The sequence below is a fragment of the Pygoscelis adeliae genome, unplaced genomic scaffold, assembly GCF_000699105.1.
Source record: "Pygoscelis adeliae isolate BGI_AS28 unplaced genomic scaffold, ASM69910v1 Scaffold183, whole genome shotgun sequence".
Classification (NCBI taxonomy): domain Eukaryota; kingdom Metazoa; phylum Chordata; class Aves; order Sphenisciformes; family Spheniscidae; genus Pygoscelis; species Pygoscelis adeliae.
Genome location: NW_008824536.1, coordinates 172,424 through 186,641, shown reverse-complemented (window position 1 = coordinate 186,641; position 14,218 = coordinate 172,424). Strand labels below are relative to the sequence as shown.

The following is a 14,218-nucleotide window of genomic DNA, read 5'->3' as shown; positions in this document are numbered from 1 at the left end:
CCAGCTGCACACATAATGAGGTAATGGCCTAGCAGTAGGAGACAATTATACCCGTTCTGACAAGCCATTTATTTCTTCACTGTGCTAAGCTGAGCCAACAAAAAATAAGGATATTATTTCTCAATCCTGTCATAATTTATAACAATTGTTGGCAATTACAAAACCACTTTTTAAAAGTTCAGTGTCAAACTACCAGAGAGACGTACTTTGCAGAGTCATATTTTCAAACGTTAAGTAAGAGAGAGTTTATCTGAGGAAGGACTTACAGGCCCAGAAGGTTGTCTGTTTAGCAGCCTAACAAAAGATGTTAATCTCTCCTTTTTGTTCACTGGCTTTCATGTTCAAACACAGACTCTTCATAAATGAAATGTATTACAAGGCTTTCTTTTTCTGTTATCTGAGAAGGATTTTTATGCTGAATTCAGTAAACTTTATATTGGATGTCATCTAAATGTTGCTCATTTCACTGGAATGAATGACCATCCAGTGTGGTGAATATGACAAATGACCAGTAGATGGAGGGAGCACGCTATGAAAGAAAACCACCACAGTCTGCAGGATTTACTAAACTAAGGCTCCGATTATGTAGGAGATGATTAGCTGGGACAAGATTGTCTCACAGACTCCATAACTGCCTCTGTCTGTGTGAGGACATGATATGCTTCTTCTAATCCACCTTCGCCTGATTCTTTTCCCCAGCCCTGACCCAACCCCCACCAATGCTGTGACAGGCCTCCTAAAAGAATTGATAAACACACCGTAGTATTGCTCGTTGTTCCTTAAATATATTTTCCTCTTTTTATCATAGTACCAGCTGAACATACTAGATTTACAAAGGATAGCAATTAGGAAATAACTCAATGCCTCATACAGTGTTATGTGCTGTTCTCGGCACCCTCTGAGATCTTGTAAAATCAGATCCCATCCCTTTCATCCTTTTTATACCAAGACTTGGGATTTGCTAACAGTGAACTACCAGCAATAACCATACCCACTTAACATACACGTCCATGTAGGTGAAAGCACAAGCAGAAGAGGACAGAAATATACCACACACCTGATTTTTCTGTATTTTTTTACAGACCTCTCTCTACTCAAGTGTGAGAGCGTTAATCCCAAACATGACAAATACTTTAAACCTCTGCTTCTAAAGGATGTCAGCCTGGGGTAGGTATCGCTTCAGAGTGCTTCCAGCTGGACCAAGGCTTGTAGCGGTGTTCTTCATACCAATCCCTGCTGTGACCACAACATGGTATGGGATCTTAGGTAGGAACACTTAAAACTTAGGTACAGTAATAACTTAGAGATGGCTAGCAGAGCTGAAAATCCACTAATGAGCCATCGCTTTGCTAAAGCACAGTAAGACCCATAAACCATATGCTACAGAGTTACCTGCTACTCTTCCAAGGGTGGCAAAGAGAAATCTGGCAACTTCAATCGATGAGTTTCACAGAACAGGGGACCAGAGCCCACAGTCCTCTGTGATGTGGTTTTCTGTGTGAGCAGCCTGATTATTTTTTTTCCTAGACTGGAGGAAGAGGAGATGGTGATGGTGCTGTACTACAGACAGTCTCTAATGCTAGTACCAGCCCCCAGAAAGGCCAGGTGACTACCTGAGCTAGTTGTGTTGGGAGTTTGCTTTGGAAAGGAATTGGAGAATGGCTTGGGAAGGAAGAACTGCGAGAGGAGGACCCTGAGCCGCACTGGGTAAGCGTTACCTGCCACATTCATTGTCCTGTTTGCTGCTGTTATTACAGGGAAACTGCAGCATGCAGAAGGGATACCTGGGCCACCACCTATACAATTACTTGTAGTGAGAGGTGTTTAGTTTTAACCAGAGGAGGTCACAATTGCATTCCCTTGCCTGCTACTATGTGGTACAAATAAATTATGCAAAGCAAAAGAAAAATGAAAAGACTTACTGAGTGTGTGCTGAAATTTAAAAGAGAAGCAGGATCAGAGCTAAGATTAGAATGTTATAATTGTAAAAACCTGTTTCAGCATAACTGTTTTCCTTGCAACTCTGGCACGCTGATGACAGAGTTATACACGAGTTAGCTGATCCAGATAGTGCCCCAAGCAATCTGGACTATAAATCTTGTGGCTGTATTATGTAGGAAAATCCCTCAAGAATGGCAGTACTTGTTCTCCTGATGCTGTCCATTTGCATTATATTACTCAGAGATGTGATTATAAGATTTTGATTAATTAAGGGATCACAGTACAAAAAGTGAGGTCACGTACAAGGACTTTTTCAGTACTTCAGTGTGTTTCTTGAAAGAAAAAAAAAGAAAGGAAAAAAAAAAACAAAACAATCACTGAACACAGAAACTTACAATTCCATTCTGTACACTGAAGCCCAGCTGGTATTTTAAGTCTGGCCGTTTTATGAGGACAGTAGTAACAGGAGGACAGCTGACAATGTTCAGTTTGACTTGTGTCTGATTCTTGAGACCCTGTAAGATATTCCAAAAGTTAATATTTCTGAAATGGATCTTAATTTGCTCTTTCATTAGTGGTTTCCTAATTGCAAGAGTGTAAAGCAGCTGATCTGAGAAAGAACAGCTAGAGTTAATAGAAATCTGTTGCTAACTTAGAGATACATTTCTCTGCTTCATTTATTTCCCGAGCTATTTGGCTTAACAAAACATATCCAAACTTTGCCTTGAATTACTATAGAAGCTTCAAGAAAGTTTTCAAGAAAAACCCAAACTGACTACTGCTTGTTCTTTACCGGCATCTAGCTAATTAATCTCCTGCTGCCGCTGCTCTTGGTAAATCTGCACAGACATTAGATTTAGCCTCAGTGATTAAAGATAATGCATTCTGAGACTCCACCGGGTCTGGGGAATCTTCATATACTCACTTGATCTGTCCTGCAGTCTACTAGCCTCCATCCATTTCATCTACATGGAGCCCAAAGAATCATAGTAGGTTTTAATCCTCAGATTTTAATTTCGAGGCTGTGGGGAAGCCTGAAACTTTGACGATAGCTAAGTAACTTGATTTAGGCAAGTTTTTCAGACCTGGCCTCGTTTGTTATAGTCCAGTAACAAAGCTGCAGTCAAACTCTCCAGCCCTAAATTTCTGTATGTTATCACCCCTGAATGTCTGTTTCTAATTTTACTTCTTGTTAACAACAGATTACTTTTTTTTTTTATCCCCCCAGTGATAAGAAAAATTGTATCTGCTGGAAATCTACAGGGTTGCTTGTCAGAATATTACATCTCTGCTGGCTTACAATCTACAGCATAAGTTTGGGGTACCTTTATGATCCCTTGGCATGTTGCAAGAGGTAGACCAACTAAACTGGTCCCATTAATGGACATAATTTGGTCTCCAATGCTTAGTTTTCCTGAACGGGCTGCAGGGCCTCCATTCATCATGTTAGCCAGGATAACGGTGGGTAGAATGGATCCCCATCCAGATTCCACAATCACTACCCCAAGAATTTCTCCCTTCTGTTTTTCTAGCTGGAGCTGCAATTAAAAAGAAAAAAAAATGTTTTTGGCTTTGATTTGTCTGCATTTGAGCACTAGCATCTCAGTTGTTCCTGAATAACACCTACAAATTACAAAAAGATCTGATTGGTTTTTGTTGTTACTAACATTATTATTATTAACAACATTATTGAATATACTTGTGCCTAGCACGTTAATCTAAGATCCCCAATGTGCTGATGTAATGTAAATGATGACTTCTCCTCAAATATGGTGACGTTAACTGTTCAGTAATCATAGCATATCTAACTTTTACAGAAGAGGAGTAATTTAAGTAAAGAACATACTCTTTTAACAAAATACTGGGAATTATTTTCTTTCAAATGTGGAAGGACAGGGATATCCGTACTTACGGGAATCACGAAGGCCAGCTGACTTTTGTTGAAGCTATCTATCAAGGCTTTGAACCAACCAGTATGCCACAACTCTGTCACTGTTCAAACGTTCATAAACCAATTAGAAACAAAGGTGCCAAAAAAATAATGACCTTTTTAATCTCTTTGAAATGTGACACGTTTGTATTTTTCTGTTCTAAGTTAAACCAAGATTGTTCAACTCAATTTTCCCTTGTTTGCTACAGGAGAAATATTTTGCCATGCTTATATGCACATGAAAACACTTCACTGATATCTAGTGACTGCAGAGGTATAAAACTACTCATCATAACCTTTCTGTCTGCAGGTATAGGTGAAAAATGCTCTCTTCCCAAGAACACGCATGCTGTACAAAAGAACCTGTAATGCTAGAAAAAATGTGTAAGTAGGAAAGCTGTGACTGAAGGATTAAGCAATTTGCAGTTCATCTCAAAGAAAGATTGCTTTAGGACTCAGCATAGAAACTCTGACCTTTGGAACATGGGCCAAATCCCTATCACATTACAGCAATATAAGACAAAGCAGAATCTGGATGCAACTACACTTGCCACGTGCTGGTTTGGAATGCCCAGTATTACAGTGACTTTTGTATGAAATGTGAAATACATGGCTGTTGTACAGAAAGAATCCATTACATCCAAAATCCCATGTAAATAGTTACACTTATGTAATTTGGGGCACTTAAGGGAAATTCTTGCCTTTTCATGCATTACGAGTGTGAAACTCCATTTCACATGGCAGTTTTGCTGGTGTTCTAATAGGGGAAGAGAAATAGGCCCTGCTCGGTGCCACAGCATCCTGCACTCGTGGTCCTTGTATCTACGAAGCAAGAAATTACTTACAATGTGCGTTGAAATGGATTGTCAATCTCTCTTTCTGTATCAATACATTGGTAAAGCATAAAAACACCTTACACTGTGTACTGTGAATAGCACAGAGCTTATCTATGTCAGATGTAAATGTACTTTATTACTGTTTTGATCAATGGAAGCAGAAAGACCCTGAAAATGAAGAAATTCCAAAAACTTATAAAGCTGCTTTTAGTAGCACAGTATTGATGAAGCAACACAGCTTGAGATGTAAAGTCATCCTTAAAATGCTGAAAGGTATTTCCATGAGAACTACATTCCTCTGAAAAAATAGATCAATCTGAAATGAATATTCCAAAACTAGTTTACCTCTTTGCAGTTTTCTGAATTGGAAAAGTGTATGAGATCATCATTGTACATCTCTTGGGTATTGATGATGTCACTGTATTCTTTCTGACTGAGATCCTCTGGGTTAATTCCATTGGCTCTTAAAAACTCTTGGTAAGCCACACTGAAAGCCTGACCAATTGACTGAGCTATCAGCTGTGCCTAGAATGTAGAACAAAACACAGCTCAGAGAAAGGACTGATTGATAGACAGTTCACCACTGAAACCGTAAGAAACAAGAGAGAGATTGGACAGAATCAAAATAAAGGATCCTGCAAAGTTGCTACATCAGTATGGATATAAAGTCACTTCAAGATCAGTTGTACAGAAAGAATCCATTACATCCAAAATGAAATTGCAAACTCCATTTAAAAACCCTGTTGATCTCCTTTCATCAGCACGTTGCAGTAGCAAGCAGCCATATGCTATTTGTGTACTTGTTCCAATAAACACTGGAGAGTACTGGCTTTGTACCAATATGGAACAGAGCTTACAGAAAGACTGTCACAAACCCTGCTTCTGATCACAGTATGTTTGCAGGAGTGATGAGAGAACGGATGCCCTGCTTGCACGTGCCTTCAGACATGTATGCACTGATGATTCTGGTTGTTGTGTCACCTGCTGCTTTTCCACATTGGTTTTATAAGACTGAAAACACTGCTTCAACAAAACCATCTGCTCTCCTATTACTGCCATGATACCTGTCTCATATTGCCAACAAACCAGTAATAGCCCTGCTTACCCACTGCACATCTACAATAGGTATTCCCATTAACACCTTGACTAGCAATGTCAGGGATGCTTTCAAGAACGCAGCCAGAGCCATGATTATAGCTTGTTAATGTTAAGAACAACTCTTCAAAATCCCCTGTGTCTTTATTAATTTTTGGAGCACTTATCTGCGCATGCATTTTACTACAGTATGGAATAAAAGATGACTTCCCATTACAGTGGGCTGTATAGTGAGTACAATTAATGAACCATTACAGTGACTGGTATTTGGATGTGTCAGAAATATATATACATTAGAAAGAAATCTACAGAAACCGACGATGATGATGGTAATACTAACAACTTTGCACATTCAGCACACTGCAAAAGTCAACTATTATTGAACTGCCGTAAAATTTACTTTCTTGTTCCACTAGATGGCACTGGAACACAGAGAAACAGAGGTAGAGGTAAGTAAAAGGAATTTGTAGTCAACTTTTTCTACACTTGAATTTTTTTTAATTTTCCTATTCTGAGTTTACTGCAGCACACAGGAAAATGCCACGTTGAGTTTTGTGTATTTGTGGTTTTCAGGTACTGTATTCTGTCATCAGGGGATATGAGTAACTCACAATGATCTGAGGAGGAGTTAATTGCATCTTACAATGTAACTCTCTAAAAATATTACTAATCAAACCTATAAAACTATTCTGGAAATGCAACACACTTTCTTAGGCAGTAGGTACGTGCTAAATGCATTATGAATGCATAGGGTTTTCTGGACAACATTGTAAATCTAAATCTTCTTGCAATCTACCAGTTAGATACCCAGTGTTTTCCTTGATGCTAAAAGGTGGTTTTCTTATTTCAGTCATGCTGCAGTACACAAAAGCACCAATCTGCTTGACTGGAAAATGATTTTAGAAAATCAAGGACATAATTAGCCTAGCCAGTCACAAATCATTCCTTCATATCTTAGAACATCTTTTCAAATCTTATTGATATACCAAAAGGTTTGTGGTAGTACAGAAGTCATCAAGAACATTTTTATATTGTTCCATTATTAAAGTTTATTACCAGTCCTTATTGACTTCCTTTTTCGATCTCCAGTGCCATTGCTTTCTCTGTAGTTAGTCCTTTGCTTTCGCCTCTATTCTACATTCTCAAAACAAACATGTCTAGATGTCATATTCTATTCTATTACTGCTAGTAATAGCCAGTTGTCACAGCTTAATTTCATCTATATTTCCAAGTTTTTATGAATGTTTATGAAAGTGTTCAGCATTATGTACAACTTAGAGATAATGTAATTAAGTTGCTTGAAAAGGTCACCCCAGCAAAGCGGTGGCAGGGCTGAGATACTAGGTCTGAGAACAATCCCGGTCTAGCACTCTAACCTTTAGACAATGCCATTTCTCCTTCACAGGCTTAATTGCTTTAAAATAATGAAAATGATTGCTTAGCTCAAAAAAATCTGCAACCCGTGAGTTCTGACTGTCTGAACCAAAGAACTCAGTTCTTTTTTTAATTGGTATGATAGAAATTATATTTAAAGCTGTTCCTATATAATGATGGTCAGAAATGTTTAGTACTGCCTATTACTAATACCTGTTATCTCAACTGTCAAGTTAGAAACAGACAACAAATCTTGCTTTTTCTGTTTTACTAGCTTAGTATTTTTTTCCATAAATGTTCTAGGTTGAAGTCCCCTGGTCTGCCACTTCAGACACACATATATATTTCGCTACAAAACCAAACCTGGATGTACAATAGCAGTAAAGCAAGGTTATCTTCCTTTGCCACAAGAGCTAAGGGCACGGCACGCCAGCACTTTTCACAGAGCTGAAACAGGATGCAGCAGAGATGTACAGAACTCTTTTCAACCACTACTTCTGCAATCCTATTTTGAGAACGGCTTGAAGTTCTTTCATCTTTTGGTATTTCTGATGCAAGTGAAAATTAGAATTGAAATTCAGAAGTGGTCACTCGTTTTTTAAATGGAATTTTAACAAAAAGTGGTTTAGGGCTAATATGTTATTAGATCTCAGAGTATCTTATGGCATAAAATGACTGAAATTATGCTTTCTCTTGTATAGATGTTCTGAGAGAGTAGCGACAATGAGTTCTTCCTAGGCTTTTACTTAAGAATTGCTAAACTCTTCTGGCCGTGAAGAAAAAACTCCATAAACACAAAGAACTAAACTTTCTTAGCTCTATTGCATTTATATAAAAATTCTAATTCATAATCTTTGCTAGGGATGAAAAAAGAGAACTGAAAAAGAAACAGCTGAATGTGTTCTTAAACGTCAGAGGATCAAGTCGCATGTTTGAAAGTACATATACCAACTACAGGTAAGCAAGCCATAAAGGAATAAGGACTAGATAGAGGGCAACCTTGTGCCAGGTCTGCCAAGTTGGTAGATGTTCTCAGCCACTTGGCTTCAGTTTGAAAGAGGGCCAGGACAGTTCCACCGCATTGCCAGGTGTCTGGAGGCTTATGTGTGTCATTATGTGCCAATGCGCTGAACTGAAGGATCCAATCCAGGATGAATGATCAATTTGAAATCCCATAAATAAATTTTGGCCATGAATGGCCATCGACTTCCAGACAACTTCAAATAATTAGGTATTAAAGCATTTGGGAAAGCATTGTTGAAAGAACACAAATGATTCTATAGGACATGAGACAAAGAATGGATATTTTGGGACTGAGGAGGAGACATGAATTTGCAACGTGAATTTGTAGAGACAGAAAAGAGATATGAATATGGACAAATAACTGGCTAATGTTTCCACAGATTTACCTGTAGCTTCAATCAGAAAAGATTATTGACAACAAAAATTCATTCAAGAAATTAGATGTAATTTCAGAGATTCTCTAAATGACACGTTTAAATAAGTTGAATTCCATTTACTTACATCTTCTGATTCAAAGACATGGCATATCATTTTGTACTGCTTTTTTCCTTCCTGGGCACCAGGTGTTGTTTCAATACAGTCTTGAGAAGCTGATCTTGGCATGCGGCGTCGCGCCATTAAAACCACAATGTTACCAATATCAGCAATATATGAGATTGTGCGCAGCGCATGATCCATCATTGTTTCCTACATAAAGCAAAGAGAAATAAAGTCATTCTTCATGCTTGCTGTTACTCTACAAATGCTGCATCTTCCCTCTCCTTGATGGCCTATTGCTTGAGAACGACAAAATCTACAGACGCACTTTCTATGGGCCCAGATCTGACATTCCCTACGCAGTCAATGGGCCCGAACTCCAACTGAAGGCAAATGGCTGTTCAAGAAATTGGCTTCAATGGAAGTGTTCCCTGAGCAAATACATGGTTGCTATTATAAAGCAATAATTAAGATCTATACTAATGTTTTATAAACATTTTCATGCTGTTGGAAAATGACATCTCCCTTTTGTATTGGTTTTGCTGAATGAAGCAGATGCATTTCACAATGACAGAACAAGTCTTAGGGAAGTCATATGTATATAAGAGAATGTTATAATTTCCCGATTTTTTTTTTAATCATGTCCTATAATAGCAATAATACCTAAGGTAACATTTCCTCACATGCATCAAAGCGATACTTACCTTCTTTATAAAGAGCTATGAAGGCAGTTATTTCACCTTCTCTGTAGGCAGAATTTTTAATACTTTTTTCTGGCTACCTACATATCTCAGATCAGTTTGGAGGGAACTGGTCCAGTGTCTGGGCTCACAGTCAAAACCCTATTCCAATGAATGTCATTAGGCTGCCAGTTCGGCTGTGCTGGGAGAACTCAACTCAGAAGAGCTGTTGCCTGTGAGAATTATTTTAAGTGGAAACCTGTCCAAGCTTCATCCTAGTGAACATTTCTTACATAAGAACACCACGAAGAGTACTAAATATAAAAAGTCGTGAAACTTCTATCGCAAATCCCTGAGCTCTGCATACTTTTAATTACTTTAGCCTTTTAAACTCTTTCTTTCTGCTATTAGCAGGGAAATCCCAACCTACTACTTCCAAATGTTTTTCTCACAGGAATATACCGTTATTCAGTGGCTTTGATTAAGTATTGAGTTGCCTTGGACAAATGAAAACTGAGTGCATATTTATAGTCAGAGAAGGATATGTTGTCACTAAACTTGTTTTATTTCAGATATCACTACTTTATCTTTTGTTTCCATCTCCAGTTCATGCTTCTATCAGTTGTTTCTTATATAAAAGAGCAATGAGGTCCCAGAAGGAAGAACCTTCAAGGACATTTTATAACAGTTTCTGTGCATCACTAAGTATGAACTTGTAGTAAGTTTTATTATTTCTGAACTCAGCATTAAGTATGAATAAATTCATGTGGCTCAACAGCTCGCAGTCTTATTTTCATTAAAAGGTTTCAATATGAAAAATAATGTTATTTTAATAAAACAATGTATGTGACATTGCTACAGTGATAATTTCAAAAGGTTTTGATATATTTAGGACTGCAAAGACAAACAGAATGATATACTTGTTTATACTACTGTTTTAGACAATTATTTGTACCTTCATACAGTTTTTATTCAAGATACTGTATAAGCAGCCTGATTTCTCCTTTAGGTTTTTTAAATAAAAATAAATAAAAAGCCACAACTTCTCTAAGTTCCCAGAAAGGCATGTTGCTATGGAAGATGTTTCATAATGGTAAGAACCTTTTAGGTTTAAAATGAGAGTTTTAGGAATGCTCATGCAATCAAGTAATCTGATTGACTGTACTTCCTTTAAGTGCAATGAAAAAATCACTATTACTGAAGTCTGTGTATAATCAAGGAGGAAGAGAAATTCCTAGGGAAAAAAGGTAATATAACTTATGTTAGTAATACTTACCTGGCAGATATTTTGACAATTTAAACAAAATATTAGAAAAAGCCTCCTAGCTGTAAGGACCCATAGAAGCCATAAACCGATATTTTTAAGGCAGCGATGATTTACATTTTTTCCTGAGGAGACATTCAAGGACTGTATGTTGCTCTTCACTGTGTGATTGTGCTGTACCTCCTCACCCCCCTACTGCCCACATATCACCATCTGACTTGAGGTGCTCGTCCTCGGTACCCGGAGCAGTCAGCCTCTGCTCCTTCTCAGTTTCAAACAAAGCCAGACTCTGCTTTGCCGTCATGTGAGTAAAACGCCTGTGTCCTGTTACAATGGTCACACGATATGTGCACTTCTTGTGTGACAGAGAGGATGCTGGAGGAGACTCATGAGAGGTAATTTCAATATCAGGCTGCCAGGGTAATTAATTCAGATGTGGCTGGTATGCTGTCCTGAATCCAATCTGTTACCATTGGTTGAACATCCTTGTTTTAAGGCAAAAAAGAGTCCAAATCCTATTTTTATGGGACATTTCAAACCTGAGCTTTATAGGTTTCTTAAACTGGATGCTGCTTACTTTAAAACCTTATGCTAAGTACTTATTTTAATTAAGATAAAGCTTTCTATTGAAACAAAGACCAAGAAAGTGCCTCCAAAGCATGTTTTGTTAGCTTTGTTTTCTATCATTTCTTTACATATTTTGCTATTGTAGAGATGAACTATTCTCTTCTTTAAGAAATCAAAAAGGCCCATCTCAAAATTCCTTCTTGCTGGGGTCATTCATCAATTTGGAGGGTTTTCCAGACTTTTATTTATTGCTCAAGCTGGAAACAACCAGAAACATAATAGTTTTATCGATCAAACTAGCTGAGGATGTCCCCTTTCCCCCCCCAAACAGCTAAAAACATCCACCAAATTCTGCCTGAATTGGAATTAAAAAACACTTAGCATTGAATCAATTTGATTTGCTTTACTTTGTGATCTTTATTAGTTTGAAGTCAGTAAATTGCGTTCTGATGTCTAACATATCTTTGGTTCTTGGCCAAGACTGAGGTTGTCTCTGCTGCTTTTGGCATCTGCTTGGGTACATATGTGGATATTTCTAATGTGAAGAAAGAAAAATTGACTACAGGTTTGTTTTTGTTTTGTTGTGTTTTTTTTAACTAAGGCAGCCTTTTGTTTTTTTCTTTTTTTTTTTTTTTATTATTTGCTAGTGGCTCTTCCTGTGTATCAGAATATCCCACTGAGAAGCATGAGGTCAGTTTTCATCTAACTCAATCCTATTAGACGGCTGAGGTACCTTCCTTGCTGTGTCTGTAGTGGCAGTGTTTCCCTTGATATCTCATCTTCCAAAAAACCCTATAATGTGGTATGAGATGATACATGATTTTTATCATTTATATAAGCAGCAGCATCCTTTATATTAACAGCTAGGTATTAGTTTACCATTAGTTGAACAAATCTCTAAGGCCTAAGAGAAGATGATTGTTCCTCAATTCAACAAGAGTAATTGTTTCAAGAATTTCAGTACAATTTAACTTGACAGAGACAGAAAAATATAAATAATCATTGTTTCTTAGAACCACCTGTCTTACTGAAGAGAATCACTACCCATAAAATTATTGTAACGATTCTTCTCAGGCTTGAAATAAAATGTTTTATGCTTATCCCTAAACTATGAAAAGTGATGATGGTTAAGAGGTGGTTTTGGGGGGTGTCTCTAAGGGTTGCAGGGGCTCAGTGTAGGATTTATAGCACTTCTCTCAGTATGGAAAAATGTTTTATAATGGACATCTCTCAGCAGGATCTTGAGAGCTCTGCAGAGATAATTGCTTTTCTGCAGAGATAATTGCTTTTCAGCAGTCTGCACTAAGTATTCTGTAAGGGTGTAATCATACATGCAGTGTGCACAAGAGTGAATGGACTGGGAAGATGAATGCATTTAATCTCACTTGCCAAGAAAGTCTTTCTGTCCTTATAAGGACACAACAACACTTCTGTGTTAAGTAACAGAAGTTACTCAAAGGTTTTTTTGTATTTTCCTGTTGTAGGGGTGAAAGCAGTCATTCCCCCACTCCCTCCCACCTTTTTCCTGTCTAATGCAATTACAATTAGGAGTAAGGCAAATAATATATAGTGACTGTAAACATGTCTTTACTTTTGACTTACTCGTGACCTGACTTTTTCTTTTCTCACTCCATATTCCATTTTACTCTATTTTCTATTACCATTATCTCATTTTCACCTTCTCTCCTCCTTTGTTACTTTCGCATGAATCCCTCCATCTCTGCTTCTCTATTCTTTCCCTCATCCCTTTTCTAGTCCCATCCATTCCATCCTTGTTATCCTTATATTTGTCCTTAGAAATTCAGCCTCTCTCTTGGCCTTTTTCAAGACCCCTGTTCTATCTTCTCCTGTCCAGATTCCCCTTTCTCAGAATCTCTCTTCCTTTCTAAGGAACTCTTTTAGAATCCCATTTGTTGTCCCTCTTGAAACCCAAAGAACACCTGAAGGAGGAAAACCTAAGCGTTTTCCAAGCTTTCAAGTGATGTAGTCCTGTGGAAGTGGGAATTACACAGCCTAACGAGTCAGCAGATTTTATGGAACCAATCACCTACCAGAGGCTCTGCACATACACATTTGTGACCTCTGTATCTATCTTTTTCTCTGCTAGTTTTCCCAGTTGCTTCACTCCCAGCTTCTCTTCACTGAATGAGCAAAAAGATGGGAGAGGCTGTTCATGCACTGCCTGCAAAGCCCGTAAAGCTGCGGCAGTCAGGGAAGAATGGCTCTCATATGAAGCAGGCATGTGGCCAAACCTAAGGTTGCTTTTACTACACATACTAAACAGGTGGTCAACTTGGGCTGAATGTATTCAGTAACTAAATGCATAAGCAACTAAAAAGCGGCAGGGGTGCCATGTCCCAGTGTTGCTGAGGGCTACAGAATCACCAGAGCTGGCTCTGTTCCAATGTGGCAATACACCTTACTGGTGCTACTCAGCATTTTGAACCCTGCTGCATGTCATTTTTTAACTGAGAATTTTACGTTTTAAATCAGCTGCTACCTCATGTGAGCTATACAATGCTACAGATGGATTAAAACATGGATGGCACACTGCAGAAATAGGTTTTATATAATTGATAAAGCCATGAAAGAACAGATTGTCTCTGCCAGCTGCCACACCAGCTGAAATAGACCTATGGTAATTACACCAGTCAGGAAACTTCACTAGCACTGAAAAATATTATCAAGCCAAAAATGCAAAAGCATGCCAACAGCAATGCTAAAAAGTCATAGGAATAAGTTTCTTACAGCTCTCTGAAAGACCCAATGTTAAAAAAAAAAAAAAAAAAAAGGGGCAAAAAACCCAGGGCAAATGCCAGACAGCTTGTAATTATAATAATTTCCAATATTGCTATTCCCATCTAGTTGAACAGCTCATACTAGACACCATTCCTCATGGTGCATTGCATTTTATATCACTAGAAATCGCAGGGGAATCGGGAGAATAAGATAACAGTTACTTTGACAAAGTGTTTATGGTCTGCCTCAAAGGACTTTCCTTTTTTATTTTTAAAAGGGTTGGTGTTCAGCT

At 38.0% G+C, this 14,218-nt stretch overlaps 1 protein-coding gene across 2 annotated transcripts in view; it reads right to left on the bottom strand.

Moving 5' to 3' along the window:
• The window catches only part of APBA2 (amyloid beta (A4) precursor protein-binding, family A, member 2), a 46,614-nt gene that overhangs the window by 7,501 nt on the left and 24,895 nt on the right, over nucleotides 1-14,218 (bottom strand). For both annotated transcript variants that reach the window (XM_009321562.1, XM_009321563.1), the window contains 4 exons: nucleotides 8,701-8,886; nucleotides 5,053-5,232; nucleotides 3,267-3,479; nucleotides 2,337-2,456 (listed from right to left, as the gene is read on the bottom strand). In XM_009321562.1, the coding sequence (XP_009319837.1) occupies nucleotides 2,337-2,456; nucleotides 3,267-3,479; nucleotides 5,053-5,232; nucleotides 8,701-8,886 (699 nt within the window). The remainder of the gene's footprint in view (nucleotides 1-2,336; nucleotides 2,457-3,266; nucleotides 3,480-5,052; nucleotides 5,233-8,700; nucleotides 8,887-14,218) is intronic.